The sequence below is a fragment of the Nerophis ophidion genome, linkage group LG05, assembly GCF_033978795.1.
Source record: "Nerophis ophidion isolate RoL-2023_Sa linkage group LG05, RoL_Noph_v1.0, whole genome shotgun sequence".
NCBI classification, from domain to species: Eukaryota; Metazoa; Chordata; class Actinopteri; order Syngnathiformes; family Syngnathidae; genus Nerophis; species Nerophis ophidion.
Genome location: NC_084615.1, coordinates 7,037,380 through 7,058,306, shown reverse-complemented (window position 1 = coordinate 7,058,306; position 20,927 = coordinate 7,037,380). Strand labels below are relative to the sequence as shown.

At 39.8% G+C, this 20,927-nt stretch overlaps 1 protein-coding gene across 20 annotated transcripts in view; it reads left to right on the top strand.

Annotated features, from left to right (window-relative positions):
- The window catches only part of LOC133552572 (protocadherin gamma-A11-like), a 255,083-nt gene extending 234,879 nt beyond the window's left edge, over positions 1-20,204 (top strand). For 10 of the 20 annotated variants that reach the window (XM_061899821.1, XM_061899823.1, XM_061899822.1 and 7 more), the window contains exons 2-5: positions 5,431-5,489; positions 11,178-11,231; positions 13,637-13,734; positions 18,395-20,204. In XM_061899821.1, coding sequence (XP_061755805.1) covers positions 5,431-5,489; positions 11,178-11,231; positions 13,637-13,734; positions 18,395-18,690 — 507 coding nt within the window. In that variant the 3' untranslated portion in view covers positions 18,691-20,204. The remainder of the gene's footprint in view (positions 1-5,430; positions 5,490-11,177; positions 11,232-13,636; positions 13,735-18,394) is intronic. The other 10 variants (XM_061899827.1, XM_061899833.1, XM_061899830.1 and 7 more) reach the window with 1 other exon arrangement.
- The last annotated feature ends 723 nt before the right edge of the window (positions 20,205-20,927 follow it).

The window sequence follows — 20,927 nt, the reverse complement described above, 5'->3', positions numbered from 1 at the left end:
AGACCCAAAGAAAATGCTCTAAGCTGGTAGAAAGTGCATGATTTGCATGAGGTTAAATCCACACCCGACTTTGGTCAACGGTTTTATCGTGCTTTTTATGACGCGGCCTTTTATCCTAGCAGTGTGCTGTAGTCTATATTAGTCCAGTGTGTTCCGACCTTGGCATCGTTTTGTGTGCGAGTGGCTGGAATGTTGGATGTTTGCTTCCTCTGGCGGCTACAGAACACAAACTCTCCCTGTCTTGCTCCAGAATCATTCGGTACACTTGTGGCCGTGGCACCAAAGTCCTCCCCCAAGATAATGAACATTTGTTTTGACTGACACTGTCAGTAATAAGGCAAGTTCATTTACGTCAGACCTGGGCAAATTAAGGTCCGGGGGCCACATGCGGCCCGTTAAGTATTTCAATCTGGCCCGCCGGACATTCCCAAATACTATTTTTTAGATCTTTAAGATGGAAAGTGTAGCTGCCATTACGATGTGCATTAATGTTTTCTAATGACAGTAAGTCTTCAACTATACAAAGTATTTCAATGGTTGGAATCTGCATTTTTGCATGATATTGTGACGACCCGGGCGCATAGTGATGTGGGGCTCGCTCTCCCAGAAATGCAGACGGGCTTCAGACACAGCGTGCTGGTAGGAAAATTATTTATTCAGTAATAGATCAGACAGAACGAAAAAAAACGTGCTGATAGTGGAGTGTTTTAAGTCTCGTCTTTTATTCTTTGGCTTTTAACACTATGTGAGTAGTGTGGTCCTCTGTCCTCTGTTGTCCTCTGTGTTTTGGTTTCTATTTTACTGTTTTAATTGATTTTACCCTTTAAAATAGTTTTTAATCATATTTGTTTTTATATTGTTTTTATTGGTTTTATATTTATTTATTTTTTATTTGTATTCAGCCATTGGTGGAGCATAATATATATATTTTTTATTTTATTTTATTTGTTTTTTACAATTATTTTTAACATGGCTGTGCAGCACTTTGGAAATGTTATTGTTGTTTAAATGTGCTATATAAATAAAGTGGATTGGATTGATAGCACTTAAGGCAGCAAACCAAATGGCTAGCGTGTGAGCTAGCAAAATAGCCTAGCGTGGAAACTAGCAGGTATGAAGCAGGAATAAAACGTCGTCAACTGTAGCATAAAGCAAATTAGGAAGCAAAACCAAGTGAGGCCAGGATAAAAACTAAATAGCCCTCTGATTAGTGCTTGGACAACAGGTAAGTGTCTTGAACACTAACCAGACGCAGGGCAAACTGTAGTCATGGCAACAGAAACAAACTCAGAGGTGCATAAACAGGAACTAAACAGAGTCCAACACCCGAAAAACCCAAACAGAATATGATCCATGCAGCGGATCATAACAGATATTCTAGTTCAGTGCTTCTCAACCTTTTTTCGGTAAACGTTTTTTTAATTCAAGGACCCCCTAATCAGAGCAAAGCATTTTTGGTTGAAAAAAAAGAGATTAAAAAAAGTAAAATACAGCACTATGTCATCAGTTTCTGATTTATTAAATTGTATAACAGTGCAAAATATTGCTCATTTGTAGTGGTCTTTATTGAACTATTTGGAAAAAAAGATATACAAATAACTAAAAACTTGTTGAAAAATAAACAAGTGATTCAATTATAAATAAAAGTAATCATCAACTTAAAGTGCCCTCTTTGGGGATTGTAATAGAGATCCATCTGGATTCATCAACTTCATTCTAAACATTTCTTCAAGAAATCTTTAACATCAATATTTAACCTTCGTCTTGTGTTAGGGTCGGCACCGACCCGTTTTAGTTTTTAAATGCATAAAAACACCACATACATGTATTTATTTTGAAAAAGTTTATTTTGATATTTACCTCAGAAGGCTGCAAATAGAAACGAGATATTACATTTTTATTTACATTTTATTTGATATGCCATTGATATTTTTTAATTATTATTATTGTTATTTGAAACTGGATTTTGCATGTTACATAAGCCTTGTTTGTTCAATATTCAATGCAGAACTTGTTGGGATCCATATTTTTTTTTTTTTTTTTTTTTTTTAATCTATTCTTTTCTCCCCCCCATGTTTACCTGTATCTCATCTTTTTTGTAAGGGGCGCTGGAAGCCGGCAGACCCGTCAGCGATCCTGTTCTGTCTCCCTGTAATGTTTGTCTGATCTTGAATGGGATTGTGCTGAAAATTGTAATTTTCCTGAAGGAACTCTCCTGACGGAATAAATAAAGTACTATCTAATCTAATCTAATCTACTAAAAGGTCAATTTGTTCAACCTTGGTTTTAAATGTTGGCCCACTCTGTATTTGAGTTTGACAGCCCTGATTATGCCGTGGTTGGTGATTGGGTGTACCGAGAGTTCTGTAACGCATCATAAACATCCTCTCGCTATTAAAATAGCTGCGTTATTCTTTTTCCCCCCTTCTTAACCGTCTTCCCTCGGGCTCCATCATTCCCCTGTGAGTGGTACAACAACTATTTTAATAATGCACTGCATCATCCCGGCCTCTTGCTCCAGGGACCTCTTGTGTCAATCTGGAGCTCGGCCCGGCTTGCATTCTCCGCATCGGTGCACAACAAGAGAGCGGGAGAGAGGTGGAAAAGACTTGGGATGGACTTAAGTGCTTCTCACGACAATTTGGCAGGATTTTGTACACCACGCCTTGTGTACAGAATAGTTGTTGGGGCGGTATAGCTCGGTTGGTAGAGTGGCCGTGCCAGCAACTTGAGGGTTCCAGGTTCGAGCCCCGCTTCCTCCATCCTAGTCACTGCCGTTGTGTCCTTGGGCAAGACACTTGACCCACCTGCCCCCAGTGCCACCCACACTGGTTTGAATGTAACTTAGATATTGGGTTTCACTATTTGAGTCACTAGAGAAAAGTGCTATGTAAATGACAGAAAAATATATTTTGTCAGTGTAAAACATTTTTCATGCTTGGTGTGGCAGCTATGTGAACCGCTACATCGACGATAGCCCTAGTTTGCTCCCTATATCGATTGATTGATTGATACTTTTATTAGTAGATTGCACAGTACAGTACATATTCCGTACAATTGACCACTAAATGGTAACACCCCAATAAGTTTTTCAACTTGTTTAAGTCGGGGTCCACGTTAATCAATTAATGGTACAAATATATACTATCAGCGTAAAACAGTCATCACACAGGTTAATCATCATATTGAATTATTTACATTATTTACAATCCGGGGGGTGGGATGAGGAGTTTTGGTTGATATCAGTACTTCAGTCATCAACAATTGCATCAACAGAGAAATGGACATTGAAAGAGTGTAGGTCTTACTTAGTAGGATATGTACAGCCAGCAGAGAACATAGTGAGTTCACATAGCATAAGAACAAGTAAATACATTAGAAGTACATTTGATTATTTACATTAGGTTATTTACAATCCGGGGAGATGGGATGTGGATGGAGGAGGGTATTAGTAAAGGGTTGAAGTTGCCTGGAGGTGTTGTTTTAGAGTGGTTTTGAAGGAGGATAGAGATGCACTTACTTTTATACCGATGTGGCATAGAAGGAGAATGAGTTAAGACCTTTGTTAGATCGGAATCTAGGTTTAACATGGTTTGTGGAACTCCCCCCGGTGTTGTGGTTACGGCGGTCATTTACATTAAAGAAGTAGTTCGACATGTACTTGGGTATCAGGGAGGTGTAGCAGATTTTATAGACCAGGCTCAGTGCAAGTTGTTTGACTCTGTCCTCCACCCTGAGCCAGCCCTCTTTGGAGAAGTGGGTTGGAATGAGGTGTGATCTGGGGTGGAGGTCTAAAAGTAACCTGACTAGCTTGTTCTGGGAAGTTTAGATCCTAGCCCTTATTAAAATATACCACATGCACATTCATGTTATCATGCTCCTACCTGGGAGGTTTTCTATGCGTGTTTTCTTTTTACCCTTTCAATATCTACCGCTTATTCCCTTTGGGATGGCGGGGGGGCGCTGGCGCCTATCTCAGCTCAAATCGGGCGGAAGGCGGCGTACACCCTGGACAAGTCGCCACCTCATCGCAGGGCCAACACAGATAGACAGACAACATTCACACTCACATTCACACACTAGGGACCATTTAGTGTTGGCAATCAACCTATCCCCTGGTGCATGTCTTTGGAGGTGGGAGGGGCCTATCCCCAGGTGCATGTCTTTGGAGGTGGGAGGGGCCTATCCCCAGGTGCATGTCTTTGGAGGTGGGAGGGGCCTATCCCCAGGTGCAGGTCTTTGGAGGTGGGAGGGGCCTATCCCCAGGTGCATGTCTTTGGAGGTGGGAGGGGCCTATCCCCAGGTGCAGGTCTTTGGAGGTGGGAGGGGCCTATCCCCAGGTGCAGGTCTTTGGAGGTGGGAGGGGCCTATCCCTAGGTGCAGGTCTTTGGAGGTGGGAGGGGCCTATCCCCAGGTGCAGGTCTTTGGAGGTGGGAGGGGCCTATCCCCAGGTGCATGTCTTTGGAGGTGGGAGGGGGCCTATCCCCAGGTGCAGGTCTTTGGAGGTGGGAGGGGGCCTATCCCCAGGTGCAGGTCTTTGGAGGTGGGAGGGGCCTATCCCTAGGTGCAGGTCTTAGGAGGTGGGAGGAAGCCGGAGTACCCGGAGGGAACCCACACATTCATGGGGAGAATATGCAAACTTCACACAGAAAGATCCCAAGCCCGGGATTGAACCCAGGACTACTCAGGACCTTCGTATTGTGAGGCACATGCACTAACCCCTCCGCCACCGTGACGCCCAATATCTACCGTACTCGGCCTATTTGTAATTGTTTGACTTTCCCTCCCGCTTTTCCCAAATAGCATTATTTTAGCTTCACTGAGATTCAAAGAAAGTCTGTTTTGGTCAAACTATCTTTTTACTTTGTTCATTTCTTCTGTTATTATTTGTATCAGCTTTTGTGTGTCATGTGTCAACAAATTGCAGGCATGGTGACACAAGGTCGCATTTTTATGTAGTTTTCTGTAGTTTTTTTTTTTACTGATGAGGCACCAGCGACCCCAAAGGGAATAAACGATAGAAAATGGATGGATGGATGGGCTTGCATTTTACTGTATGTACAATATATAATAATAACAGTGTGTCTGTAGAGGGAAGGATGAAAAAAAAAAAGAGGAACAGGGACAACTTTTTATAGCTGCTGACCTAGTTATGCCTTTTTTTTTTTTTTTTGCACAACTCTTAAGTTCCATTCAGTGTGCTGAGCAGATGTTAGTGCAGGTTTGCACCGTTTTGTGCTGCCCTTTTCACATTTCCAGCTCAAAAACAACATGATGCTGACTGCAAAAGTGCACACACACACACACACACTTACACGAACAGATGTGTCAGCCACAAAGCAAGGTGACGTAAAAGTCCAGTTGAGAAGTGGCGCTTGGTTGCTCTTGAACCTGCATTTCATGTCTGGACTTCTCTTGTCTTTTTTGCAGCAAAAGCCGCCCAACAACGACTGGCGCTTTAACCAGGGCCAGAGACCCGGACCCAGCGGGTGAGTCAACTCCTTTAACTCACACTCAAGACATAAAGGGGAAGTTAAAGGGGACATCAGGTCCTTGCGGGCGTTTCATCTTGTGGTTGTTTTTCCATACCCTGATTGAAAGAGATTCCCACTCCTGACTGATGCAGCCATGCTTTCTAAAATGGCTGCCGCAGCCTCCTCGCTCCCTCCCCCTCGTGTTCCTCTCCTCCTCCTCCGCTGGCTCCGTGCTGCAGATGAGCGATGGTCGCCACAGCCCGCTGGTGGGGGAGGGGAAGAAGAATGTACTTGTTCTCGCCTCTTTTTCTGGCATTTAAAGGGTTGTTGTCTTTTTTTGTGTTTGTTTAATCTAAGCGATGACATGTTTGGGGACCAGGGGGGGGGGGGGTCCACACATGATATCATGTTGCTCCATGTCGTCATGCAGCAACCTTTCACAGTAGTTCTTGCACAACTCTGTGCTGTTAAACAGCAGCTGGTGGGGGGAATCAATCTGGTCAGGAAGCTTTTACACACATAAATACTGCAGGGACCATGGACACTTCATTAGGGACCTCTGCACAATAGGCTGCCATCCAGGACATGAGCTTATCTTAAAGGCCTACTGAAACTCACTACTAGCGACCACACAGTCTGATAGTTTATATATCAATGATGAAATATTAACATTGCAACACATGCCAATACGACCGCTTTAGTTTGCTAAATTGCAATTTTAAATTTCGCGCGGAAGTATCATGCTAAAACGTGGCGGTATGATGACGTCACGCATTGCAGAGGACATTTTGTGCCTAGCTATTAATCGTCCGTTTTCATCGCAAAATTCCACAGTATTCTGGACATCTGTTTTGGTTTATCTTTTGCAATTTGTTTTATGAACAATGGAGACATCAAAGAAGAAAGCTGTAGGTGGGAAGCGGTGTATTGCGGCCGCCTTTAGCAACACAAACATAGCCGGTGTTTCGTTGTTTACATTCCCGAAAGATGACAGTCAAGCTAGTGAAGTGAAGTGAAGTTGGTGACGGCGTGGTGCAGTGGATGAGTGGCCGTGCGCAACCCGAGGGTCCTTGGTTCAATCCCCACCTAGTACCAACCTCGTCACGTCCGTTGTGTCCTTGAGCAAGACACTTCACCCTTGCTCCTGATGGGTGCTGGTTAGCGCCTTGCATGGCAGCTCCCTCCACCAGTGTGTGAATGGGTAAATGTCGAAGTAGTGTCAAAGCGCTTTGAGTACCTTGAAGGTAGAAAAGCGCTATACAAGTACAACCCATTTAGCATTTATCAAGCCAACACGGTTGGATTGGACCACACACACAAAGTACAGTGTATTAGGCAGCGATCATTTCGAAAGACCATGTTTCGAAGAGGGTCCCTTGCGAAGTGCAGAGATGGGCATCGCCACCACCCGTCGACTGGTGCTGAAGAAAGGTGCAGGGCCGACCTTCAGGTTGTACAAGTACAACCATATAATCTCACTAAAACATTAGTAACGCAATAAGCAGATAAGGGATTTTCCAGAATTATCCTAGTAAACGTGTCTAATAACATCTGAATCGCTCCCACTGTATAGTCTATTTTTTTTTTCTAGAGTTTCATTCTCACTTTCGTCATCCACGAATCTTTCACCCCCGCTCAAATTAATGGGGAAATAGTCGCTTTCTCGGTCCGAATCGCTCTTGCTGCTGGTGGCCATGATTGTAAACTATGTTCAGATGTGAGGAGCTCCACAACCCGTGACGTCACGCGCACATCGTCTGCGACTGACGCTACAGGCAAGGCTTTTTTATTAGCCACCAAAAGTTGCCAACTTTATCGTGGATGTTCTCTACTAAATCCTTTCAGCAAAAATATGGCAATATGGCGAAATGATGAAGTATGACACATAGAATGGACCTACTATCCCCGTTTAAATAAGATCATCTCATTTCAGTAGGCCTTTAAATAGAATGAGGGGACAAAATGTGTTTTATTTTTTGCATATCCGAATTTTGTGCATTATTGACAAAACGTTAAAAGAAAAAGGAAAAAAGGCCATATTCACTGTTTAAAAATGAAAACATAAATGCAAATATATATGCACCAAACTTCCTATTTAGTTAAATATTGAACATTCCTCAAAGTATTTACAATAACAGAAACTATTCTAACCTAGTATTGAAACACATATGAATTATGCTTTATGCTACGAATAGAAATCATCATAATTTTAATAATGTTTTAATTTGTTATTAAAAAAAAATAAGTACAAATATTGTATTGTTCTTCAGTTCTTTTCTATCTTAATATTTTTATATTTTTTTAAATTATATTATTTTTTCTATTCAATTAGTACCCTATTAATTGTGTTATATTTATTATATTAATTAGATTCCTAAAATGGGACATTACCTTTTTAATGAACATGTATTAATATTTAAAATTTAAAAAATATCTAAAAATGTGACAATATTCATTTCAAAAAGTTAAAAGAAAGAAGAAAAAAGCCCAATATTCACTGTTTAAAAATGAAAACATGAATGCAAATATATATACACCAAACTCCTTATTTGGTTGAATATTGAGCATTTCTCAAATTATTGACAATAATGGAAACTATTCCAACCGGCTATTGAAACAAATGTGAATTGTGCTTTATGCTTCGAATATTTATCATTTTTAGAAATCCTCATAACTTAAATATGTATTTATTTGTTTTAAAAAAATGTAAAAACTTAGTATTCTCCAATTCTTTTCCAGGATTAATATTTTTTAAATATTTATCTTTTTTTTATTTTTTCAATTTAATTAGTGCCCTGTTGATTTGATTGTTTTTATCATATTAATCCTACAATGGGACATTATTTTTTTTATGAACATGTTTTAATATTTTAAAATTTAAAAAAATATCTAAAAAAGTGACAATATTATTTACAAAAAGTTAAAAGAAAGAGGAGAAAAGCCCAATATTCACTGTTTAAAAATGAAAACATGAATGCAAATATATATGCACCAAACTTCTTATTTGGTTGAATATTGAGCATTTCTCAAATTATTGACAATAATGGAAACTATTCCAACCGGCTATTGAAACAAATGTGAATTGTGCTTTATGCTTCGAAAATGTATCATTTTTAGAAATCCTCATAACTTAAATATGTATTTATTTGTTTTAAAAAAAATGTAAAAACTTAGTATTCTCTAATTCTTTTCCAGGATTAATATTTTTAAAATATTTATCTTTTTTTATTTTTTCTATTTAATTAGTGCCCTGTTGATTTTATTGTTTTTATCATATTAATCCTACAATGGGACATTAATTTTTTTATGAACATGTTTTAATATTTTAAAATTTAAAAAAATATCTAAAAAAGTGACAATATTATTTACAAAAAGTTAAAAGAAAGAGGAGAAAAGCCCTATATTTACTGTTTAAAAATGAAAACATGAATGCAAATATATATGCACCAAACTTCTTATTTAGTTGAATATTGAACATTCCTCAAAGTATTGACAATAATGGAAACTATTTTAACTGGATACAGAAACAAATGTGAATTATGCTTTATCCCATTAATATTTATCATGTTTATGAATCATCATAATTTAAAAACGATTTTTATTTGTTGAAAATTTTCTTAAAACATTGTGTTGTTCTGTAATTCTTTTCCAAGTTTAATATTTGTTAAATATGTATCTTTTTTTTTTCAATTGAATTAGTACCCTATTACTTGTATTGTATTTATTACATTGATTAGAATCCTACAAAAATAAATTACATTTTTATTGAACATGTTTTAATATTTAAAATAAAATAAAATAATTCATTTTTATATATTCTACCCTACTAACAAACTGAATTTCACACTGTAAAGCGCTGTGAGTCTCTTGAGAAAAAGTGCTATGTAATTCATTTCACTCAATCGGCAATGATAATGAAGCTCACTTCCAATTTATTGATATAATTCAATAATCATAACAAAAAATTGTGATAACATGTTAATTGTTATGTTTGCAGTTCGCTGTAGTGTAGAATTCCACTCCATCATATTTGTCAAACTCAAGGCCCGGGGGCCAGACTTCATTTTATTTGGCCCTCGAGAGCCTGGAAATCAAAAAAGTACTGTAACTTTTCTTCCTAAATGTATTCTTTCTTTGTACTTTGGGAGAAAAAAAAATGTACTCCATGTAATCACAAATTATGTTAACTTAAATATTGTATAATTTTGCAAAAATATATTATCAAACTTGGACAACAATATTGGGGGCGTGTCTTAAAGCCACTGCCTTTAGCGTCCTCTACAACCTGTCATCTCGTCTGCTTTTCCTCCATAAAAACTGCGTGACGGCCCAGCCACATAATATATGCGGCTTTAACGCAAACTTAAGTGAATGCAAGGCATACTTGGTCAACAGCTATACAGGTCACACTGAGGGTGGCCGTATAAACAACTTTAACACTGTTACAAATATGACAAACACATTTCGGGAGAACATCCGCACCGTAACACAACATAAACACAACAGACAAATACCCACAACCCCTTGCAGCACTAACTCTCTGTGAGCGCTTTGAGTATCTAACAATAGAAAAGCGCGATATAAATCTAATTCATTATTATTATTATTATTATTATTATTAACTCTTCCAGGATGCTACAATATACACCTCCACCCACTACCACCTAACCCCACCCTCCCAACCCCGCCCACCTCATTGTTTTTTTCATTTTCAAATTTATTAACCTGTGGAAAAAGTTAATGTCGATATTTACCTCAGAAGGCTGCAAAAAGAAAAAAGGCTTTTTTTTTTTTTTAATTTGATTTAATATACCATTGATGTTTTTTCGTTTGTTTTTTGAAAGTTGATTTTGCACTATTAAGTTATGTAAGCGTTGCTTGTTAAAGCAAATCAGTGTAGCAAACTGAGCATTAATTAACATTTTATTCATGCACTTTCTCCATGTAATCACAAATTATGTTAACTTAAATATTGTGTAATTATGCAAAAATATATTGTCAAACTTGAGAAACATTTTTTTAATATAAATAAATACCAATGATGATCATTTATTTCAAAGCGATAGCAATAGATTTCACGGTCAGATTGTGAAATTGACTTTGGTTTTTACATAATGTTTCTTTAAATGGAAAAAAAATAATAGTTTTTTTTTTTTACTGTAATAAACTGTGGCGCTGTTTTGGCATTTACAGTAGCACACCAAAAAATCTACAGTTGTTAATTTGCGGTATATAAAAAAAAAAACTGGCAGCTCAGGTGCCCAATTTTACTGTAAAATTGCAGTTTATTTTATTTACAGTAAAAAAAACAAATGTAGATTTTACAGTAAATTCTGGCAACTGACCTGCCTTTTTTTTTTTTTACCATAAAAACAGCTGTACTGTTTTTCCATTTGCAGTAATATACACCACATTTTGAGGTGAATTTATTGCAACTTACCATATTTTTTTTACATTTTCATTTAAAAAAAATCAACTAATAAAATGCATTTAAAAAGTGTGCAATAATAGTATTCACTGTTAGAAAAGACCCTCTGGGGTCAAACACAACTGCGATATGGTCCTCAGTGAAAACCATATTGACACCTCTCCACCACATCATACTGAGAGAAACAAAAATATGAGAAATGGTGAACTACAAGAAAAAAAGTTTGAGAAAAAGTTAGTAGTTGTTTGCGACTGTATAACTTGTTGTGTTCTTAGTCCCCACATGCCATACGGTACACACATACGATGGACGCCAAAGAGTGGGACAAGGTACTCATTTAGACGTAGAACGTGTGGCCACTCTCTGCCCTTCCTCGCTCATCGGCGTTTCCACGTCGACCACCGACAGGACCTGATTGGCCGACAAGGGCGGAGAGTTGCTTGTGACACCGAGGCTGTGCTGTGTGTAGCTGTACTCGGCTCATAGAGCTTCTGTTCTAGTCTCCCTGAAAGTTTGATGGCGTGTGCATATCTAGGCCACAATGCCTGCTGTGGCGTAGAAAAAGGACTGTGGCAACATTTTGTCGCGTGCGGTGTTGTGTAGAAGTGCTTCGCCTTTTATGTGTGCAAAAGAAATGGAGCTTATGTATATTTTCCTCAGGCTGCAGTGTGTCTCTGTGCCTGTTTGTGTGTAGCCCGACATCATCACATCTGTGGCTTTTCTGCCTAATTTAGGGCTATCAAAAAGTCAACAAGAATGTGACGGAGGGGAGGTTATCTTCAGACGCAGGCTTGGATCTTCCCGGCGAGGCAATAAAATATAAATGTAGGAGATAAACAGCACTCTGGACCACAGGAAGTGATAACACTGACCACAGGGAGCGATAAACCAGAGGCTGGTTTAGTGTAAATGAAGCGCTCCCGTTTTGTTTTTTTTATCTCAAGCACGATGAAAGGAAGATGGCGGACGCTCAACTATGTGAGCTGTGTTTTGTTAAGCACCTCCCCCCCCCCTCCTGCCTTATTGTAATTCATTCAAGAGGATTGTTTGTTGTGTAGCACTCGTATAACACGGATTAAAAGCAGCATGACCCAGTTTTTAGGTGCAGTGCTCGTGTTCACGCGGTGTGAGGACCAGGACAGTAAAATAGATTGTGTGTTCACGCGGTGTGAGGACCAGGACAATAACATAGATCGTGTGTTCACGCAGTGTGAGGACCAGGACAGTAAAATTGATTGTGTTCACGCAGTGTGAGGACCAGGACAGAAAAATAGATTGTGTGTTCACACAGTGTGAGGACCAGGACAATAACATAGATCGTGTGTTAACGCAGTGTGAGGACCAGGACAGTAAAATAGATTGTGTGTTCACGCAGTGTGAGGACCCGGACAATAACATAGATCATGTGTTCACGCAGTGTGAGGACCAGGACAATAACATAGATCGTGTGTTCACGCAGTGTGAGGACCAGGACAATAACATAGATTGTGTGTTTACGCAGTCTGAGGACCAGGACAATAACATAGATTGTGTGTTCACGCAGTGTGAGGACCAGGACAATAAAATAGATTGTGTGTTTACGCGGTGTGAGGACCAGGACATAGATCGTGTGTTCACGCAGTGTGAGGACCAGGACAGTAAAATAGATTGTGTGTTCACGCAGTGTGAGGACCAGGACAATAACATAGATCGTGTGTTCACGCAGTGTGAGGACCAGGACAGTGAAATAGATTGTGTTCACGCAGTGTGAGGACCAGGACAGGAAAATAGATTGTGTGTTCACGCAGTGTGAGGACCAGGACAATAACATAGATCGTGTGTTCACGCAGTGTGAGGACCAGGACAATAACATAGATCGTGTGTTCACGCAGTGTGAGGACCAGGACAATAACATAGATCGTGTGTTCACGCAGTATGAGGACCAGGACAGAAAAAATAGATTGTGTTCACGCAGTGTGAGGACCAGGACAATAACATAGATCGTGTGTTCACGCAGTGTGAGGACCAGGACAGTAAAATAGATCGTGTGTTCACGCAGTGTGAAGACCAGGACAATAACATAGATCGTGTGTTCACGCAGTGTGAGGACCAGGACAATAACATAGATTGTGTGTTTACGCGGTGTGAGGACCAGGACAATAACATAGATTGTGTGTTTACGCGTTGTGAGGACCAGGACAATAAAATAGATTGTGTGTTCACGCAGTGTGAAGACCAGGACATTAAAATAGACTGTGTGTTCAGGCAATTTGAGGACCAGGACAATAACATAGATTGTGTGTTCACGCAATGTGAGGACCAGGACATTAAAATAGACTGTGTGTTCAGAACATTAAAATAGACTGTGTGTTCAGGCAATGTGAAGACCAGGACAATAACATAGATCGTGTGTTCACGCAATGTGAGGACCAGGACAGTAAAATAGATTGTGTGTTCACGCAGTGTGAGGACCAGACTATTAAGATAGACTGTGTTCACGCAATGTGAGGACCAGGACATTAAAACAGACTGTGCTCACGCAGTGTGAGGACCAGGACAATAAAATACATTGCAGGTTCTTTCCTGCAAGCGCACTTTTGGTCAACAACCCTGTGATGGTGAATTAATGTCATTCATGTGTAGCCACCCTATGACACCTCGACCAAAGTGTGTATTTGCCACCAAGGATGAAAGCTACTTGTTATTGCCAGTGGGTCTCACCCTCCTTTCCTCTCTCCCCTTCCAACACACGCAGGGCTGCCGGAGGACCCGAGGTTGCCATGGGAACCGGCCCCTGGCCCCAACCCCCAACTGAAGCGGAACAGCTCCAAGCCCTGATGGCCGCGGCAAACGGTGAGTCTGGACACCTCGCTGTGGTTGTCGATAAACACGCACGGTGTTGTGTCACGGGCAGGACCTTTCGTGTTCCTGTTCCTGCCTGTGCATGTGACTCATTTCTGGAATGACTTGGAAAAAGAATTATGCAACGCACAAGAGTTTCAAATTAAAATACCAAGAAACAGTGCGTGGCACATTTTGCAGTGTCTTCCTTCCACGTATGTTGGAGAAGCACTCCTCCACGTCACCAGGGAGGAAAGGACAGTCAGTGCGATGGTGGAAAAATGAAGCACGTCTCTAAAGGCAAGACACGGAAAGTGTGCAAAAGTGTTTTGTTTTTTTCAAACCGTGAAAGCAAGCTAGCTTCTTTGCATGTTCCCACAGAGTGACATGGAGGAGCTGCTGAGGGGCGGGGTTGGAGGGTGGGGGGCGGGGGGGGGGGGTTGTTCTCTGCATTGCAGAGGCTGAGGAAGAATTCTCAGCAAAGCAGCGAAGCACTCGAAGCAAGAGGACAAAGCAACACGCATGTGTTTGCATACATAATTGGACATGTTTATCACATGGTTTTAGTTGTTTGTGTAAGCTAACGGCTGTACACACACACACACACACACACACACACACACACACACACAGGGGTGACAATTTTTCAAAAACATACCTGTGCTATCACTTTTCTGACAAATGCTGTTAATTAACCCCCAAAGTTTGACCTCATAATTGGATTTGAACATTGAAAGTTCTCACACACCTCTGTGCTCCTTACTGGGACTTTAGGGCAGGGCTCCGTGCACCAATTCCAGGCCGGGAATGAAATCATACTAGCCTCTGAGTTCAGTTCCAAACTTATTGGGGTGTCAAACTCATTTTAGCTCAGGGCCCGCATGGATGTAAATCTGTGCCAGTTTTTGAGGTCCTTTTTATTTATAAGAGTATCAAAATACCTTTTGGTACCGGCACCAGTACCAAAATATTGGTATCGTTTAAATAGGGCAGTCTGCGCCATTTTTCAATTGCACACGCAGTCTTAGTAAATCACACACAACACGCCCACTAATAGTACATGCTGTTTTATGGATTGCACACACTGTTTACATGTAGTATTTGGATCTTAGTAGATGGACGGTGAGATTTGTTGTTAAAATAAAGCCATTATTGCCATTTTTTGTAGTCCTTTTTATTTAGAAAAGTATCAAAATACATTTTGGTACAGGCACCGGCACCAAATTATCGGTATCGGGACCACCCGAGTACACGCAAAATCCTCATTTAAATAGGGCAGTCTGCATCATTTTTCAATTGCACACGCAGTCTTAGTAAATCACACACAACACGCCCACTAATAGTACATGCTGTTTTATGGATTGCACACACAGTTTACGTGTGGTATTTGGATCTTAGTAGATGTACCGTATGATTTTTTTTGTTAAAATAAAGCCAATATTGTAAATTTTTTTGTGATCCCCTTTACTTTGAAAAGTATCGAAATACATGTTGGTGCCGGCACCAAAATATTGTTATCGGGACCATCCTAGTACACGCAAAATCCTCGTTATAATAGTGCAGTCTGCACCATTTTTCAATTGCACATGCAGTCTTGGTAAATCACACACAACACTCCCTGCTATTTTATGGATTGCACACACTGTTTACGTGTGGTATTTGGATCTTAGTAAATGTACTTTACGATTTTTTTGTTAAAATAAAGTCAATATTGCCATTTTTTTGGTCCCCTTTATTTACAAAAGTATCGAAATACATTCTGGTACCGGCACCGGCACCAAAATAAAGACATCGGGACCACCCTAGTACACACAAAATACACACACAGTCTTAGTAAATCACACACAACACGCCCTGCTATTTTATGGATTGCACACACAGTTTACGTGTGGTATTTGGATCTCAGTAAATGTACCTTATGATATTTCTGTTAAAATAACGTCAATATTGCCATTTTTTATGGTCCCCTTAATTTAGAAAAGTGACGAAATGCATTTTGCTACCGGCACCGGCACCAAAATAATGGCATCGGGACCACCAGAGTACACGCAAAATCCTCGTTTAAATAGGGCAGTCTGCACCATTTTTCAATTGCACATGCAGTCTTAGTAAATCACACACAACATTCCCTGCTATTTTATGGATTGCACACACTGTTTACGTGTGGTATTTGGATCTTAGTAGATGTACCGTATAATTTTTTTTGTTAAAATAAAGCCAATATTGCCAATTTTTTTGTGATCCCCTTTACTTGGAAAAGTATCGAAATACATGCTGGTACCGGCACCAAAATATTGTTATCGGGACCACCCAAGTACACGCAAAATCCTCATTTAAATAGGGCAGTCTGCACCATTTTTCAATTGCACACACAGTCTTAGTAAATCACACACAACACGCCCACTAATAGTACATGCTGTTTTATGGATTGCACACACTGTTTACGTGTGGTATTTGGATCTTAGGAAATGTACCGGATGATTTTTTTGTTAAAATAAAGCCAATATTGCCAATTTTTTTGTGATCCCCTTTACTTAGAAAAGTATCGAAATTTATTTTGGTACCGGCACCAAAATATTAGTATCGGGACCACCCGAGTACACGCAAAATCCTCATTTAAATAGGGCAGTCTGCATCATTTTTCAATTGCACACGCAGTCTTAGTAAATCACACACAACACGCCCACTAATAGTACATGCTGTTTTATGGATCGCACACACTGTTTACATGTAGTATTTGGATCTTAGTAGATGTACCGTATGATTTTTTTTGTTAAAATAAAGCCAATATTGCCAATTTTTTTGTGATCCCCTTTACTTAGAAAAGTATCGAAATACATGTTGGTACCGGCACCGGCACCAAAATATTAGTATCGGGACCACCCGAGTACATGCAAAATCCTCGTTTAAATAGGGCAGTCTGCACCATTTTTCAATTGCACATGCAGTCTTAGGAAATCACACACAACACTCCCTGCTATTTTATTGATTGCACACACTGTTTACGTGTGGTATTTGGATCTCGGTAAATGTACCGTACGATTTTTTTGTTAAAATAAAGTCAATATTGCCATTGTTTTTGGTCCCCTTTATTTAGAAATGTATCCAAATACATTCCGGTACCGGCACCAAAATAATGGCATCGGGACCACCCTAGTACACGCAAAATACACACGCAGTCTTAGTAAATCACACACAACACGCTCCGCTATTTTATGGATTGCACACACTGTTTACTATTTTATGGATTGCACACACTGTTTACTATTTTATGGATTGCACACACAGTTTACTATTTTATGGATTGCACACACAGTTTACTATTTTATGGATTGCACACACTGTTTACTATTTTATGGATTGCACACACAGTTTACTATTTTATGGATTGCACACACTGTTTACTATTTTATGGATTGCACACACTGTTTACTATTTTATGGATTGCACACACAGTTTACTATTTTATGGATTGCACACACAGTTTACTATTTTATGGATTGCACACACCGTTTACTATTTTATGGATTGCACACACTGTTTACTATTTTATGGATTGCACACACTGTTTACTATTTTATGGATTGCGCACACTGTTTACTATTTTATGGATTGCACACACAGTTTACTATTTTATGGATTGCACACACTGTTTACTCTTTTATGGATTGCACACACAGTTTACTATTTTATGGATTGCACACACAGTTTACTATTTTATGGATTGCACACACTGTTTACTATTTTATGGATTGCACACACAGTTTACTATTTTATGGATTGCACACACTGTTTACTATTTTATGGATTGCACACACAGTTTACTATTTTATGGATTGCACACACTGTTTACTATTTTATGGATTGCACACACTGTTTACTATTTTATGGATTGCACACACAGTTTACTATTTTATGGATTGCACACACAGTTTACTATTTTATGTATTGCACACACTGTTTACTATTTTATGGATTGCACACACTGTTTACTATTTTATGGATTGCACACACTGTTTACTATTTTATGGATTGCACACACAGTTTACTATTTTATGGATTGCACACACTGTTTACTCTTTTATGGATTGCACACACTGTTTACTCTTTTATGGATTGCACACACTGTTTACTCTTTTATGGATTGCACACACTGTTTACTCTTTTATGGATTGCACACACTGTTTACTATTTTATGGATTGCACACACAGTTTACTTGTGGTATTTGGATCTTAGTAAATGTACCGTGTAGTAAATGTACTGTTTACTATTTTATAGATTGCACACACAGTTTACTATTTTATGGATTGCACACACTGTTTACTATTTTATGGATTGCACACACTGTTTACTATTTTATGGATTGCACACGCAGTTTACTTGTGGTATTTGGATCTTAGTAAATGTACCGTGTGATTTCTTTTTTTAAATAGAGCCAATAGTGCCATTTTTTTGTCGTGCCTTTTATTTAGAAAAGTATCAAAATACATGTTGGTACAACGCTACTCTCCACCTTCCACCCAGGAATGGGGCCTTAGGAGTCCCTTCCCTTCCCTGACTGCACTCCGCTGGCACCACAAACTCCTACTTTGGCCGCCTTTTTGAAAGCAAAATGAAAAATTGGTGCTTTTTTTTTCTTTTCTAATAAGATTTCTCTTTCTCATCCAAAAGTGGGCGAGGCCACCGGCACCCTGGGACCGGGCACCATGGGCCTGACCACCCGCTACAGCCCCCAGTTCACCCTGCAGCACGTGCCCGACTACCGGCAGAACGTCTACATCCCGGGCAGCACGGCCACCCTCACCTCCAACCCCCAGCAGCAGCAGCAGCAGCAGCAGCAGCAGGCCATGGCCCAGCAGGCCGGCCAGCAGGCCCTGCCCCCGCCCCAGTCCGGCCAGCCCGAGCCCCCCAAGGCCGCCCAGACCCCGGCCTCCAAGAAGAAGTCCACCAAGAAGGAGAAGAAGTAGACGGAAGGCGGAGGAATGCTTAAGGCCAACCCCCCCCAAACCCGGCCATGAAAGTATCTCATCTCGCTGAGGTCCAGGTGGACCACATGGACGGTTCTGAGGGTTCTTAGAGGAGCGGCAACACACTTGTAATCAATAGATCTAGTTTGGCTGAGTATGGGGGGGGGTTGTTGTGATTATTTGTTGCTTTGGCTCGGACAAGAAACCTCGCAAGTGATGTATCCTGAGAAATGTTAGTCTGATTTATTGCGCCCCCCCCAACTGGGAAGTTGTAAGTACGCTTCGTTCGCCATCTTATTCCCGCCCAAGCAGGATCCTCCAGTCCTTGGTGATCAGTTTGTTCCTACCTTACAAACTCGTCTGCATGCTCTTTAAAAAGGTTCAAACATACTAGTTTAGAGTTGAACTATGCATTGCAAAAGAGGAAGACCCCCCAGCACCCCCCAAACCTTAACCCCCGGCGCCCCTTCGACACCCCCCCCCCCCCTTGCCAAATCAATAGAATGCACATGTAGCATTTACCCTCCAAAAAAATAAATTCGTAACCATGGTTTTGAGCATGCGCCCACTTGAGAGCCAGACCCGAAGAAACGCACTGATGTCGGGGTGTTTGCCACATTTTTTTTCTAGCGGGGCGCGGACGGGGTGGGGTGGCGCCCGGCAGGGGGTTGGAACCCCAACCCTGGCTCCACCCTACTGAATGTACAGAGCGACCACCACTCGTTTAAACCCCGCACTGACCCAGGTCGGGGGGGGTCACCCCACCGCCGTGTAAATAAACCCCCCGAATCCCGTCAACGGTGTGAGCCAGGGTTTTTTTTCTTTTTTTTTGTTTTTTTTGTGTGTCGTAGGGACCAGCCGTCCAGCCCCTTTCAAAATAAAAGTCCCTCTCCACAAAGCGTGGCTCACTACTGGAATGTGTTGCATTTTTGTTTTGCAAGAAAATGAAGGAGTTCAAAAACAAAAAAAACAGATTTAAAAAAAAAAAAAAGTGTGTTTGTGTTGCAATGTAGTAACTAAGCGCCATGGAAGCCAACTAACTCGTCAAACTGTAAATAAAAAAAATTTAAAAAAAGATAACTTTAGATAAGGTGACACATGTAGACTAGCTAACTCGTGGTTTGTGTTGCGCATATTTTTGTGTTCATTTTCTCTCTCTCTATCTTTTATCACCCTCTGAAGAAAGAAACATAAAAAAAAAAAAAAGATTTCTATCCTTCCGTAACCTCTTAATGTTCTTTTTTGCGGTGGTTTGATCTCGTGCTTTTGTGAACCAACGCCTTTCATTCTCTCTCTGTCCATATGAACAAATGACTATAAATATTATATATGTGTGTCCGTCCGCTGCTGAACTATTAATATTCTATCCTGCTGTATTATCTTTCTTATCAAATGCTTAACCCCCCCCCCCACGCTTTATCCCTGTGTTACTATTATTTTCATGCTAATATTTATATTGCTGTTTTATTTTCTCTTGAACACTGACATTTCAAATAAAAAGATTCTGAATTTAATCATCTTTCTGTATCATTTTTTTTTCTCCCTGTAACAGAATGTCAACTTTTGAGTCTGTTAATGTTTTTTTCCTGCAGCTAATAAATGCATTAATTAATAATAACATCCCAAGAAGCCTCTCTAATACGTTTGCTCTAACTGCTTCTTTAAAATAAAGGGAAAATAATAAAATGCTACTAAATTGGAATAAAACTAATTAACTCAATTATTTATTTCATTAATCTGAGATCCATCCCACAGACAAAAAAAAAATTCAATGAAGATTCAAAAAAAATTACAGCACTATTAATACTAACAATAGTAGCTAAAAAAATGTTCAATTGGGTCTTTGGCGACATTGGAGGGTCTCTTGCCTCACTAGACAGTTGCTAAAGTGCTAAATGTAAATTTATTTTGCTTTAATAGTGATCAAGTGATAACTAAACTTGTTTTGCTTTTAAAACAGACAGTTTTTAAGTGAATTTAACAGATACTGATTAAGTGATAACTGTAAACTTGTTTGGCTTTTAAAACAGACCGTTGTTAAGTGCTAAATGTTAGCTTGTTTTGCTCTTAAAATAGACAGTTGTTAAGTGCTAAATGTGAATTTCTTTTGCTTTAAGTGATAGTGCTAAAGTGATAACTGTAAACTTGTTTGGCTTTTAAAACAGACCGTTGTTAAGTGCTAAATGTTAGCTTGTTTTGCTTTTAAAATAGACAGACTGTTGTTAAGTGCTAAATTT